The sequence below is a fragment of the Dreissena polymorpha genome, chromosome 2 (assembly GCF_020536995.1).
Source record: "Dreissena polymorpha isolate Duluth1 chromosome 2, UMN_Dpol_1.0, whole genome shotgun sequence".
Classification (NCBI taxonomy): domain Eukaryota; kingdom Metazoa; phylum Mollusca; class Bivalvia; order Myida; family Dreissenidae; genus Dreissena; species Dreissena polymorpha.
Window position 1 is genome coordinate 39,776,744 of NC_068356.1, and position 13,977 is coordinate 39,790,720.

General features: G+C 35.1%; 1 protein-coding gene across 3 annotated transcripts in view; it reads right to left on the reverse strand.

The window, feature by feature from the left end:
- The window catches only part of LOC127866664 (uncharacterized), a 103,942-nt gene that overhangs the window by 33,883 nt on the left and 56,082 nt on the right, over positions 1–13,977 (reverse strand). For all 3 annotated transcript variants that reach the window (XM_052407389.1, XM_052407388.1, XM_052407390.1), the window contains 2 exons: positions 2,129–2,261; positions 875–1,059 (listed from right to left, as the gene is read on the reverse strand). In XM_052407389.1, the coding sequence (XP_052263349.1) occupies positions 875–1,059; positions 2,129–2,261 (318 nt within the window). The remainder of the gene's footprint in view (positions 1–874; positions 1,060–2,128; positions 2,262–13,977) is intronic.

Sequence of the window (13,977 nt, forward strand, 5' to 3'; positions counted from 1 at the left end):
GCTGGATGCGATATGGTAACATATATTTAACGAGATACATAATACGTGTTTTTGTTCATTTTTTGTGTGACAATATATTCTATATAAATTTCCAGCGGCAATATCGGAACATTTATGAGTGAACGCATGGACCTTATACAAAGCACAGCCAAGTGAGCACTAAATCAAAGATAAAAGATACATAAACACAGTTATCTATTACATATAATTTCATTTGTGCACAATCTCTTTCTTTTTTTTATGCCCCTGAGGGCATATAGTGATCAGAATATCCGTCCGTCTGTCTGTCCGGCACACGTTTAGGTTTAAAAAAATTCTCATAACTTCTATGTCGCTTCCGAATATAACCTTCATATTTGGTATGCATGTGTATATGGACAAGGCCTTTCCATACGCACAAACATTTTGACCCCTTTGACCTTGACCTTAGGGTCCACGTTTAGGTTTTGAAAAAGCGTTTTTCCCGGGAATATGTCTTCTGATGGAGTCAGCTCTTGTTTCTTGCTGAATCGCTAAGAGCAGGACATCCTCCCTTGAGCTCCGCTTATAAATAACATAATGATTTATTATTAATTAGAACTACGTTGTGCTTCAGACGCTGCCAGAAGCCAATCTCGCGTTAGCTCCTAAATGTCCAGATATCGTTAATGGAATACATTGTCGCACAAAAATAAAAACGAGCATTTTGTATACGGTTAATTTTATGTTACCAGAACACATCTAGAGTTGAAATTTTGGATATTGCTATGAAGAACACTGATTTGTCTATGTTTAAACTTTATTTTAAATATATTTTACAAAATCTTCATTGATTTTGAGTGCTTATGGGGTTTTAAAATAAGATTAACCATGATGTCAGCAAGTTTTCACTTACGTTGCAAGTTTATTAGTGACTGCCTGCCCTTGCTCTGGACTGAGGCACATCCCTGACAACTTATCATACATTGCTTGGAAGGCACTGCTAGGCATGAGTGCCACCTGCGCAGGGGTCAGCTGAGCCAGGAGGTTTGAGCCCAGGGCTTCAATGGTATCCGCAGTGAAATTCTCCATCTTCAAGTTCTGTGACATAATTGATATTCTCATCTAAATATTAGCCTTTTCCTGGGAAAACTGGGCTTAGTTTTATGCATGTGCATAAATGTTGTCCCATATTAGCCTGTGCAGACTGCAGGGACAACGGTTCCCCTTAAACGGAATTCTCTTAGCAAAAAATCCAGTTATATGGGTAGGTGTCATCCTTGATCAGCCTCTGTAGAATGCAGAGGCTAATATAGGACGATGATTCCCCTTTTAAGGAAGTCTCTTAATGATTATCCAGTTTAGGCAATAGGTGTTATCCCTGATCAGCCTGTGCAGAATGCACAGGCTTATCTGGGAAGACATTTCACATGCAAATATCCCAAACTTTCCATAACATGGCTTGCATCATTTTACCACATAAGGAGCATTAGGTTTAACTTACATACAACCTTCTCAAAATACTCACAAACAAAACATTCAAGCTGCTGACTACTAGCCTTTACATTTTGATCAGAAAAAGTCAAGCGATTGTTGCTAGCTTTTTAAGCACTTGTTAAAAAGAACTATGTATTGACGTCTGAAATTCACTTTCATTTCCAAAAGCCAAAAGTCTGCCTTTTGAAATCGCTGATTTGTTGCCACACAGAATAAATTATGCATAAAGACGTTATTGTCATAATTATAATTTGTGACAAGCAATTTATGTGTGACCTTAACGATTGGAAAAGGGATTGAACAGGCTTGTATCCGATATTACCAATCATTGGTCCTGCAAAATCAAATAATTTGTAAGGACGTATATTATCAGCAATTTGTTTCTAAATCTATGACAATCCGTTTAATTAACCCTTTCCCTCTCAGAAGCAAAGTGAAAATGGCTATATGTGCAAACAGCATAAAACCAGCACAGCCTGGGAGTAACTAGCAGTCTGTTCAGGTTTTATGCTGTTTGCTGCTCATCAGTATCTGGTTTTGGAAATGAAGCCTTTAAAATTTGAATTTAGTAAGAAAGGTCTTAAATTAAATTAAACTTTTTCAACACATGCATAAAAATATGTATTAAGTGGTAAAGAGTTAATTGTTGCAAAATATTCCTATCATTACACACCTGGCATTTCATGCATCCACTGAAGAAATTGTTTCTGTGTGCTGCGTTGATTCTAACAAAGTTATCACACTTTCCAACTTTCTGGCAGACATCTGTACAGACGGGAGGATCCATAGAGGATAGCTGATCTTCTCTGCAAAATTATGAATATAGAAAGCAGCAATAAATATGCTTATTATGTTAAGTATTGGCATAGAAAATGTTAACTGTTCATGCAAATAAGAAAGCCACAATGACCCTAAAGGCTCACCATTCAAGGAACACATTTTCAAAAAGTTGAGATTGTGACCCAGTTATTAAACACTAAATCAATATTAAAACTGCATTTTTCTGAGATTTAACCTGCTGACCTAGTTATTGGATAAATGTTACCAAGATAGCCTATATACCATACGTTCTGACAAAGTTTCATCAAGATTTAGGCATAAATAAAGCCTTTAAAGTGATATCATCTTGTGTCATATATTTGAATTGTTGACCAAGTTTTTGGATGTACTTTACCCATATTTAAATTGATCCTTCATAAATAAACATTCAGAACAATTTTCATAAATATTAAGTAATAAATGAGGCTTCTAGAGTAGCAATAACACTTCTTTAAAATTTGACCTTGTGACCTAGTTTTGAGATGATGATGACCCAGTTTCAAACTCTGTTTAGATATTTTCAAACATTCTGACCCTTTTTTAGGTTGAGAAACAAATGTGGATTCTAGAGTAGTAATATGGCTTTCTAGGACTTGACCTGGTGACCTTATTTTTGATTGCACACAATCTAGAATCAAAGTCAACCTAGATATTGCCAAGATAAACATTCTGACCTAGTTTGATAAAACTTGGATCAAGAGGGCCATGAAAACCCTGAAGCACTCTTCTACATTCAAGGTTTATCATTTTTCAATTACTCGACCATGTGACTTATTTTTTTACCCCACATGACTCAGATTCAAACTTGTATCTTGATATTTATATTTGAAAAAACAAACATTCTGACAAAGTTTCATTAAAATTGTTATAAATTTTGTCTCTTAATTTGTTGCAAAGTTTTTCTAAGATTAAGGTAGTACAACTGTAATCATTTCCCGCGTTTTTTTGTAAGATCGGTTGACGTCGGCTAATGTCTATATATATCGTAACTGAAGTCGTGACATGTCCGTTTTGTTCAGTTTATTATTTACAAAGTATAAATCTTAAATAAAAACATGTTTTATATAATTCAATAATAGATTGTAATGATGATATGCATAGTACAATATATTACGACGTCAAAATAGATTTTTCTTTAAAAATTGTGTAAGGTCACAGATATATGATCAGAGCGTTTATATAAAATACACATACGGTAATCATTTATATAGACATTTAGTTCAAAGATGTAAATTACGACATTATTATCATTATATTATGGTCTTTGTCTATGCTCTATTTACTGTAAACATCGAGATACAGTAACCAAAAGTAAATGTGTATTTCTTTTAGATCTTGTACTTACTTTTATCTTTGCTATACGGTAGTTATATTTGTTTCTGCATTAAGTTATCTTGGACAGCCTGCGTGGACCAACCCGTGTAAACAATATGCTGTGGGCCTGTCCACATTAAACCTCAAAACAATATCGGACACAAACTTAAAAATAATGGAACAGCCAGCTGGTGAGGTGATAGAGCAAGTTGCGACTGAATCAGCAAGGATTGCAGCTAGCGATGCTATCTTAAATCAAATGACGTAAGAATCTATTATTTGGATTATCAGCGGTAACAATAAATTTTTGCATCATTACATGGAAAACATCAAACTATATAAAATGTGTTGTAAAACCAATTATCTATGTTGACCGCCATCTCACAGGTGTAAGTTAGGCAACGTTTGGCAGGCCTTTTTATACAAATCCTGCGGGTCAGAATGTCTGACCCATTCCCAATTCAAAATACAAGTATTTTCGCCCAATTAGCTATAAAATTTTCCCAATCCTAGAATAATAGCCAAAATAATATGTCAAAAATAACAATTATCTTCTTAAAACATCATGGTTTTGTTCTTCTATATGAAAACAAATTTCATGGCTGGTAGATCAGCAGTTCACACATTGTTTGGCTGGTAGATCAGCAGTATGATTATTAACCTAATAAAATTCCAATATATTATGTTGAGTTGCATTCTAAATGTGATATTGCATGTCAATATTTTACTAGATTGCAATGTCAACTATGTTTCCAGTTGAAGGAAGGGAACTCTCGCAGGTAACTCATATGCATCGGTGGAAGTCCAGTCTGGTAGTCAGTTCGCAACATATGTCACACCAACTGTTCCAATGAGTCAAGAGGCTTTACAAGTTAAGGCATTTCAATGACTGATGGGACAATGACATTCATTGGATAAGTTGTGCAGCCAGTGTCGGAACAATGACATTCATTGGATAAGTTGTGCAGCAAGTGCCAATATGAGTGGCTGTCGAAAGAATTATACATGGGCTTGAAAAGTTTCGAAATGTGTGCTTAGTTGTTCATAATGGTTGTCGTTTTGATTTAACAATTTTTGTTTAAATCTTGGTAAATGTAAGTGCAATTTATATTTTGTATAACTACGCTTTTATCGATTCTCTATCAATATTCAGAAAATTATATCCAAAGCAGTCCTTGAAGCAAGTTGATTTAGTTTTACAATTGCTTGGTGAAACATACAATGCACACAATTCTATGGCAGATGTGGCACTACTTAGAAAGTTGCTCCAATTTGTGAATTTGTCTTTAAAAGATCTAATGACCCACAGCTTTTCCTTATTGGCTGTGTAAAAAAAAATTGCTTTTAACAGTGCTAAAGCCCAGAACTGTCCAACATTGAGCCCACTCATTTTATGAAGTGTAATGAAAAGGCCTACGCAGCTGAAAATATTGCTGGGTCAGGGCTAAAACATGTGTTACAATTTGACAATGCTTAATAACAGGGGTGGAGAGGATGCGACACGTGATGTTTTCAGTTAAAAAAATGCCGAAGGCTTGTCTAGAGTCACTTATTCTAAAAAGTATTACATGAAGTTGTTCTTAAAATATGTTAATATGTAAACAAATGATCTGAAAGAAAATTTCAATTACATGTTTTCTTTCAGTACCTTCAGTAGTTTTTCAGTAATTGCAGTAGTCAGATTCTGTGCATTTCTTTTTATTATTATTATTTATTTTTAAGTTACAGTGATTTCAACTAAGATTAGAAATATGGTACTGCATAATCTCCATAATGCCCTTTATAAGTGCACACAATTTCATCAAAGCACCCTTACTTATTGTAGGATCCATTTTGTGTGATTTTTTGTTTCTATTTTTTGTAACGGTGACCTGATCAATCACATACGGTGAAAAATGAAGGGTTGCACTTAATCCCTACATTGCCAAGTTTCACCAGATTTGCTTGAGTATTTGTAACTAACTGCAGGATATAGTGTAGAAAGCCCTGCCCATGTCAAAGGAACTTATAAGTATAGGCTCATTTAGTTTTGTTATGAAATTTTGCATTTAATATTTTTGTTTGTACATTGTTATTACATAAATACAAGCTTGTAAGGTAGGTGGTCATGAATTTAAATCTAACAATGTTATAGATCTTGATTAATAACAGAGAAAAATACTTAGCATACAACTTTTTTACTTTTCAGACCTACTTATGCCTCCACCCCCACCCCCACCTCACCAACGCCATCCCTACATTGGCAGATTTGGCATAACTGCATAATGTATTAAATATATGTATAAAGAGAGTACGAACATTGAAGGTGTTAACTAAATTGGTAAATGGCTGTTTATTTTGCATATTTTGACAATTTGCCAATATGTGGTTTTGAATTTCTTGAAAAATATTTCTTATAGTCCTATTAGATTTTAGTGATTTGTTCAAAATATACACGGGCAAATTGCTTTTTTTACTTTGATTTAAGCTGATCACATGTCTCTGCTAAAATATAAATGCTCAAATTGCAAAGAAATAGCATACTACTTGTAAAAAAAGAAAATTTTGTATGAGTGATTTTTGCATACACGGGTTGAGCTTGTAGTTGTGAACGACCTTACATAATAAATAAGATTTTTTTTCATTATTTGTATTACTCAATTGTCTTGTATTATATTGTTTTATCATCTACAATCATATCCTGTACTAAATATACAAACATTGTTAAAGATATATGCTTAAAATATGAGTTTATTGAATTTATTTATCCCCAGGGGTAATTTAATTTAGAAGAAAATTCAAATTATGGGTCATCACACAGAAAAAATTACGAAAATAATTTTTGCATGGAAAACCAACCCAAAAAATTTGCAATAAGACCCACAAATGGAATGAAGTTTATGAAAATTATATTTTTAACCCTTTCCTTGACAGGTACGCGTTTCTACGACCCTATCGATTCCCTGTCAAATACGCTTATCTACGCCTGTATCGATTCCCTGTTATCTACGCATTTCTACTACCCTATCTATTACCTGATATATACGCGTTTTTACGCGTCACGATTTAATTTGCTATTTAAATGCTTAAAATGACGTTTTAAGTGTAACAGAAATGCATATACACCTGCGTTCATCATTTTTCTAAACTGTTGAGTAAACATCCGGTAATGTTGCTATTTAAAGTTATGATGCAATTGGCGACCAATCAAGACGAGGGTTTTACCATTTGACATGCGTAAATCACGTTCCGGGATGTGCGCGCTTCAGGCATTTCGTAATGTCCTAAAATAACTGCTATTCTCGAACCATATTTAATTTGGACATTTTCCGAAAATGTATTAATAACTCGTTAAAAATGTCGCAAAAATAAACACGTCCCATAGGTATATAATATCATTTGGGTGTAAATCGAGATCATGTACGAGAATTACATCGATATGTTAAATGGCATGTACACTAAAATGTTTTTACAAACGACACGTGCTTATCTAAAGTTTGTGTTTCGTAATACGCAGGATATTGGATTATCGGTGCTTGATTGGGCAATAAAACAAAGACGCAGTCGGCGGTCTTCAATATGCCTTTGAACTGACCAATAATAATTAATAGCGCACATGCTAATCTAACATTTAGGGATAAGAAACACAGGTTCTAGACACTTTGAATAAACATGTTTACCGGACGCAGCAGTAGTCTTCAGATGACATTGGCGCGCGTGCCATGTTACCTCGGCGTTTTGTAATTTGGTACACAAATACACGGGTTTGTTGGCGACTTCTGGGTTATAAAGTTATATGTCTGCGATCAGATAAACTGGAGTATTTGATAATAAACTTGGAATTTTGCAAATAAATACACGAACTGAAGACTTATTGAAGACGCCGACATTGCCGGATTTCGATCGGTAATAAAATGCAAAATGCAAATTAATTATATGAATATTCATGGCACATTATGCAACATCCAATTAAATTGTTACCAGTATCTATAAATGTTTATAAATCATTTGGTGAATTAATGTAATAGAAATACCAAGTATCGTACGAATTTTATAAGAAATAATACAATTTATTTTGAAAATGCATGAAGTTGTTTGAGAAACTCTGTGTTTTTCTATAGTTATTTATAAGAATTTACATGAATTTTGAGGCTTGCAGAATGAATTTATAAAATAAAAAAATCTTCAAGAAAGAAGAATTGTAGTTTGGACAGTAAGAAAAAAAAATAATATTCCAAAATATAATTATTTGTATTTGATTCAACACACCAACTTCGCAAAGTTTCTATATGAGCTGGAAAGAGATTTGCATTTAAATGCAGTAAAACACACAACGGTCAACTTTGCATGACTATAACTGACCAATAAATTAAGGTATAAACATACAGTTTACACCACAGGAAAGGAAATTTTATTAGCTTAAACTTTCAGAATGTGTATTTTTCAATAATATTTCAATTTTTATGAGAATATCAGGTTTAAAAGCAATGAGGGTCATAAAACAGCGTTTTTCCAATAATGCCTGTAAAGATGGGGTACTGATATTGATTAGATGGCTATCAGCCACTGGTCAGCACGCAGCTATGTCTTGTGGTAACTGGAAAGGCTTATATTGGCTAAATGGCTGTCAAGGAAAGGGTTAATGGGTTTTGAAATATTGCCCATTACAGTTGTACTACCTTAAGCATTGTGATCTAGTTTTTGGACAAACATGACCCAGATTTAAACATGGCCTACAATATAAACATTCTAACCATGTTTAATCAAGATTGGGTCATAAATTTGATATGGTGACCTATTTGGACACACAAAACCATAATCTATGCGTAGCCTAGATATTGCAAAGTAACCCATTGTGATCAAGTTTCATCAAGATTGAGAAGTCATAAATATGGTCTCTAGAGCAATAACAAGGTTAAACAATATTTGCCCTCTAGAAAGTTCACAAGTTTTTTTTATACTTCCCATAAAGCTTCATTGAATTCCAGTCAGTAGGTCGGGGGACAAGAATTGCACTATATGTAGTTAATGAAAAATTCAAAGGGCCATAACTCTGTGAAAAATCATCCGACCAGAACCGGCTGATAACATGCACATCTCCTCTTGGTAGTGAAGCTTCCCATAAAGTTTAATTGAACTCCGGTCATTAATTGCTGAGAAATAGCCCGGACAAATATTTTGCACGGACGGACGGACACACACAGGGACAGACGAAGCAGCGACTATATTCTCCCCACACAAAAAATTTGGGGGAGCATAACAAGAGCACCGCATAATGTGTGCCACACTCGGCTGCGAAAGCTTGTCAGAATATTTTTTAAGGTCACAATGACCTTGACCTTTGACCTAGTGACCCAAAATGGGTGTGGCATGTAGAACTCATCAAGGTGCATCTACATATGAAGTTTTAAAGTTGTAGGTGGAAGCACTTAGATTTTGGAGCCAATGTAAAGGTTTTAGCACGACACTGGCGGACGGTGGACGTCGGACGACGAGTAGGCTATGACAATACCTCGGGTTTTCTCCGAAAACACCCCCCCTACTGAAAAACATTTTTCAACAAACCAGAACCATTTTAATTATTTCATTATAAAACATTTGACTTCTAGAGAGTTCACATTGTTTCACCTAAGCCATAAAATAAGGAAAACTTTGCCACTGGCAATAAACCAAATCCATTTTTGAACTTATAGCAGAGATGTCATTCCAACAAATGCTCTGAGCATAGGGCGAAAAAAATAACATCTAGAGTTTTCAAAAACCTTTTATTTAATTTGACATAGTGACCTAGATTTTTACACAACATCAACAAGTTTTAACCCAATTAAATAGAGGATATGCGCCACAAGTGGAAATATTATTTTTCTATGATCACTCGTGAAGTAACATACGATCTTTACACTGACATAAACAAATTTTCTGTTTCTTTTATGCCCCTTTTTCAAGAAAATAATTAACAGTTGTTTCCCTTTCGCTGAAAAGTTACCCTTTCTCCCGTGGCGTGCCTCAATACAGAAGAACAATATGTGACTCGCTCTAGGAAAACAAAGCTTAATGCATAGACATGGTTCAAACAGAAATCTCAAACCTAAATTCAAGACTTTTCAAGGACTTTTCAAGGCCAAATTTTCATTTTCAAGGCCGAAAACCGTACGTTAGTTTCCTTTAAAAACTGCATTTTCAAACCAGATTAACATATATGTACAGTACAGCCAACGCGGCACAAACATAATCCGCGGCTACGTCACGGCCAGATTATTAGTTCGCGGCCGCCGAATCGTGTGTTCACGCGGCGTATCGCCGTGGCAATCGGCATCGATCCGCGCAACAACGCAGTGTCTGTATTAACCTCGCGTACTTTCGCGGAGTAAATCCGCCGCATACGTACGCGGCGGATCGAGTGAAAAGATATCCACCTACATGTACATATATGTATGTGAAGCGTAGAATTAATTACGCGCAACTATACATGTTTCGTTCGTTTATCATTATTAAATTTGTAATCCGAAACACACTTCCAAATTTTAATGCTAACGCAACCTTTGGCAAATTCTAGCGTCAAATAAACAGTGCTAAAATATCCTTTGTTTCATAAAAAGCGCGCGAAAATTATGCAGACATGTAGAACGTCGTTTGGAAAGTTTGGGTGTATTTTGTGTTGTATAAATACATGAACATCACCTTAAGCGTGAATCGCGTGTTCAGTTGAAAAAAAAGCCCCGATTAGACGTTATTTCATCATCTCTATAAATAGTAACACATGCCAAAATGTATTGCTTCTTAAGGAAATATCAAGAATGTTTGTGTATCGTAAATATTTACCAGCATTTGCTTTAAAACTGGAATATACAGAATTATCGGGTAATTAGTAGCGATACTAACTGTATAATATGAACAAAATATAACGTGTTTACATACACATATTCAAACAATAGTTATAATAAGCTGATAATTAACAAAACAACAAATACGTCGTCACCGTCTTGATTACTGATGTGGCTTCAAACTGCTAATTTTCTCAGCTTAAATATAATAGCAAAATCAACATGCAATTAATTTCACCATATGCTGGAGCCTTGACCACTTGTATGTGCGAAAACATAATTACGTGACATTGTTTATGTGTGAAATACATACACTACGGGCGGGAAACAAACTTAATTGGCCAGACACATTAACTATGCTATGCTAATACAATCCGCGCACAATAAATTTATTATGATTTTAATTATTATTATAATTGTTCTTTCAAAATTTGTTTACATGTAACTAAAATTTTTTTAAAGATTTTTTATTTCATGATGCGCATCGACTCGGCATCATGTCGCGGATCACAGCATGCCTCGGCGGACAGATGCGAAGTTTCGTGGCGAAATGCGACTTCCCGCCGCATACTGACGCGGCTTCAACGACCGACGCGGTATCGACTCGTTTCGCCTTGGTGCCGCGGATCGCGAAATACGTTTGTTCCGCATTGAATGTACTGTATTTACTTTTAAAAGTTATTACAAACAAACACATTGTCTCTTTCTATGCTCACATCAAACAGACTAGTTCATTACATTTGAACAGCAGTCAGTTACTATAACATTTTGTCTTGAACAGAATTGATTTCCTTTTCCAGTTCTTGAGCTCTCTCCTCTTATTCAGTTAACCACCCTGGTTTGAAACGACACTTCCCCATCCCTGCGTTTTCACTCGCAAAAATTGATCACTATGGAGAACCTCTGACGTAGTACACATAATCTGTGACGTGTACTGCACATAACGTTTCGTACTAAATAGTGTACAAAACTTATATTTCATATTCAACTTTTTTGCGCGAAGGAATTCATGATAATTTTTCATAATATTTCCCTTAAGAACGACTTAAGTAAAATAACTAAAGCGATGATTAAAGTATTTTTGAGCATAAATTAACATTTTTAAGGCTTTTTTTACATGAAATAAGCACTTTTCAAGCACTTTTTCAAGGCCAACCTTTGTTCAAGGGCTTTTCAAGCCTTGGACTCCTTTTCAAGCACTTTTCAAGCCCTGTGCGAACCCTGATAGAGTAAATCTTGATATGATAATCTACAAATTAACAAGAAGTTCCGAAAATGTGTTATTTCACTGGTGAAAATAACAATTTTTCATTTTAACTGCTGTTATTTCACTGCAGAAAAGATCTCTCACGTGGCCTCTTGATTATTATAAAGGTAAATGTTAACAACACACAACAAACTTCAGAAACAAGAGGGCCATGATGGCCCTGAAGCGCTCACCTGACTAACCTTGCTACATCAACTTCAATTCTATCAGACCCATATACAATCCCAAGAAAGATTTCATGAATTAATACATTCTGGCAAAATTTCATTAAGACGTGATAAAAACTGTGACCTCTTTCATCTACACAAGGTTTTACTAGAATTGGCCTGGTGACCTAATTTTTGACCCCAGATGACCTATATACGATCCAAAATCAGATATTATCAAGATAAACATTCTGACCATATTTCATTAAGATCAGATGAAAACTATGACCTCTATTTTCTACACAAGGTGTTTCTATGATTTGACCGAGTGACCTAGTTTTTGACCCCAGATGACCCAAATACAATCCCTTTTACATCAAGATATACTGTGAAACCATTATTATTCGTCAGACATTAATTTCCGTCTTTTTCGTCCTTCGACCGATGGACAAATTCAAGATCCTAACGAACAATTATGTCCCATATTTGAAACAAATAAGACTGAATTACCGTAGGCATGAGGCATTTAAATCCAGCGTAATCCACGCATATTCAAAGTAAGGGTGTCACGCTTAAACGGTCGCGTTTCGTGTTTTGCTGAAAAACGTTTACCAAAACAGTAAACGTTTAAACGACAGTCAATATCAATATAATAAATATTGGGGTTCAAATAACGTAGCCGACTAGCCGTACAAAGTATATCGATGAAGAATTGCGAAATCCGGGTACTTGCGGTAAATCCGGGCTACCGAATTCGGCAGTAATTTATTTCTGATTGGTTAGCAGATGGCACAGACATGAACGGAAACTAACGGAAAATCTGCACTACTTTCCGAAAATCTTACAACTTGGCAACGAAACAGTGCATATGCCGCCATCTTGAAATGTTTTAATTGATTGATTAGCAAAGTTAACCACTGCGATAGCATTTTGAAAAGCAATATTTTAACTAAATTATATATTGATTACGTGTTTGCTCCCTAACTGGTTTTTCATTTTCTGCGGTCAAAGGATATGCGAATTGCATTTCATGTGCAGAATACGTGTCGTTTTCGGAAACAGTATTTTTCATCGATTTTACATTATTTTCGAAGTTTTTTTAAATTATTTTTTATAGAATGACGAATACCCATGTGGTGATACAGATGGTCTGTTTTATAATATTTTATGGTTTTAATATGACGTAATTGCGCGAATGGGATATGAACTGAATATAACTTCCGGAAATAACTATTTTCAGTTTGGAAATGCGATGGTACTTATGCTTTTTACCCGGACATAGGGATACCGTTTAAACGGTAACGTTTCGTTTATTTCAGTTCGTTTAAACGTTTAGACAAATCTGTAAACGTGACACCCTTAATACAATGGGCTCAAAATTAAAACTCGCACACTCGCAAAATGTGAGTAAAAAAAGATTGCAAGGTAAGTTATAAGCCACTAGTATTTTTTGCAAGTAAAGAAATAGTGAAAAAAAAACGAGTTATATTGCTAAATGCGTTCGACGGCATGAACGCTAAACTGTAGGTCGATTTTTTTAACATCCGAATACCCATATGCGGAAGCGCGCACCTTGTTTGTAGACTGGTATACTTATAGTACAGATACCCGGATGGTATTGATACAAAGAACATTAAACATTCGACTATTCACACTCAAGGTTAAGCCGGTTTTGACACAAAGGGGTGTACATTATACAGTGTACTGACAACTGACATTTCCTGTAAAACGAGAATGCAATAAGGCTGTTTCGAATGCATTGACTTCGTTTAGGTAGAATAGTGTTGATTAGCGCTAATTGTTAACAACTTTATTACCCATTGTGTGTATTGTGTTTTTCAGGGGTGTTGCAGATTACACAGCCAACACGCGGCGAATCCGGATTAAAGACAATACTATTAAAAATATAAGGGACAGTTACTATCACCTGAAATAACAGACTTGTTTATTGGCATATGCCAAACAGGGCCCACCTCCTGCAAGTGACTACCAAGTGTCACCCCTCTTTCCCCAGCACGAATCATTCTCAACCGCGTATTACATGTATTACAAACATTACAAACAAATTGGACGCTTTTTTTTTCAAAACCAGAAATGGACGAATTTAAGTGCTGACGAAAAAGTCTTTTTTTTAAAAAGGACGAAAGTTCGTGCTGACGAAAATGAATGGTTT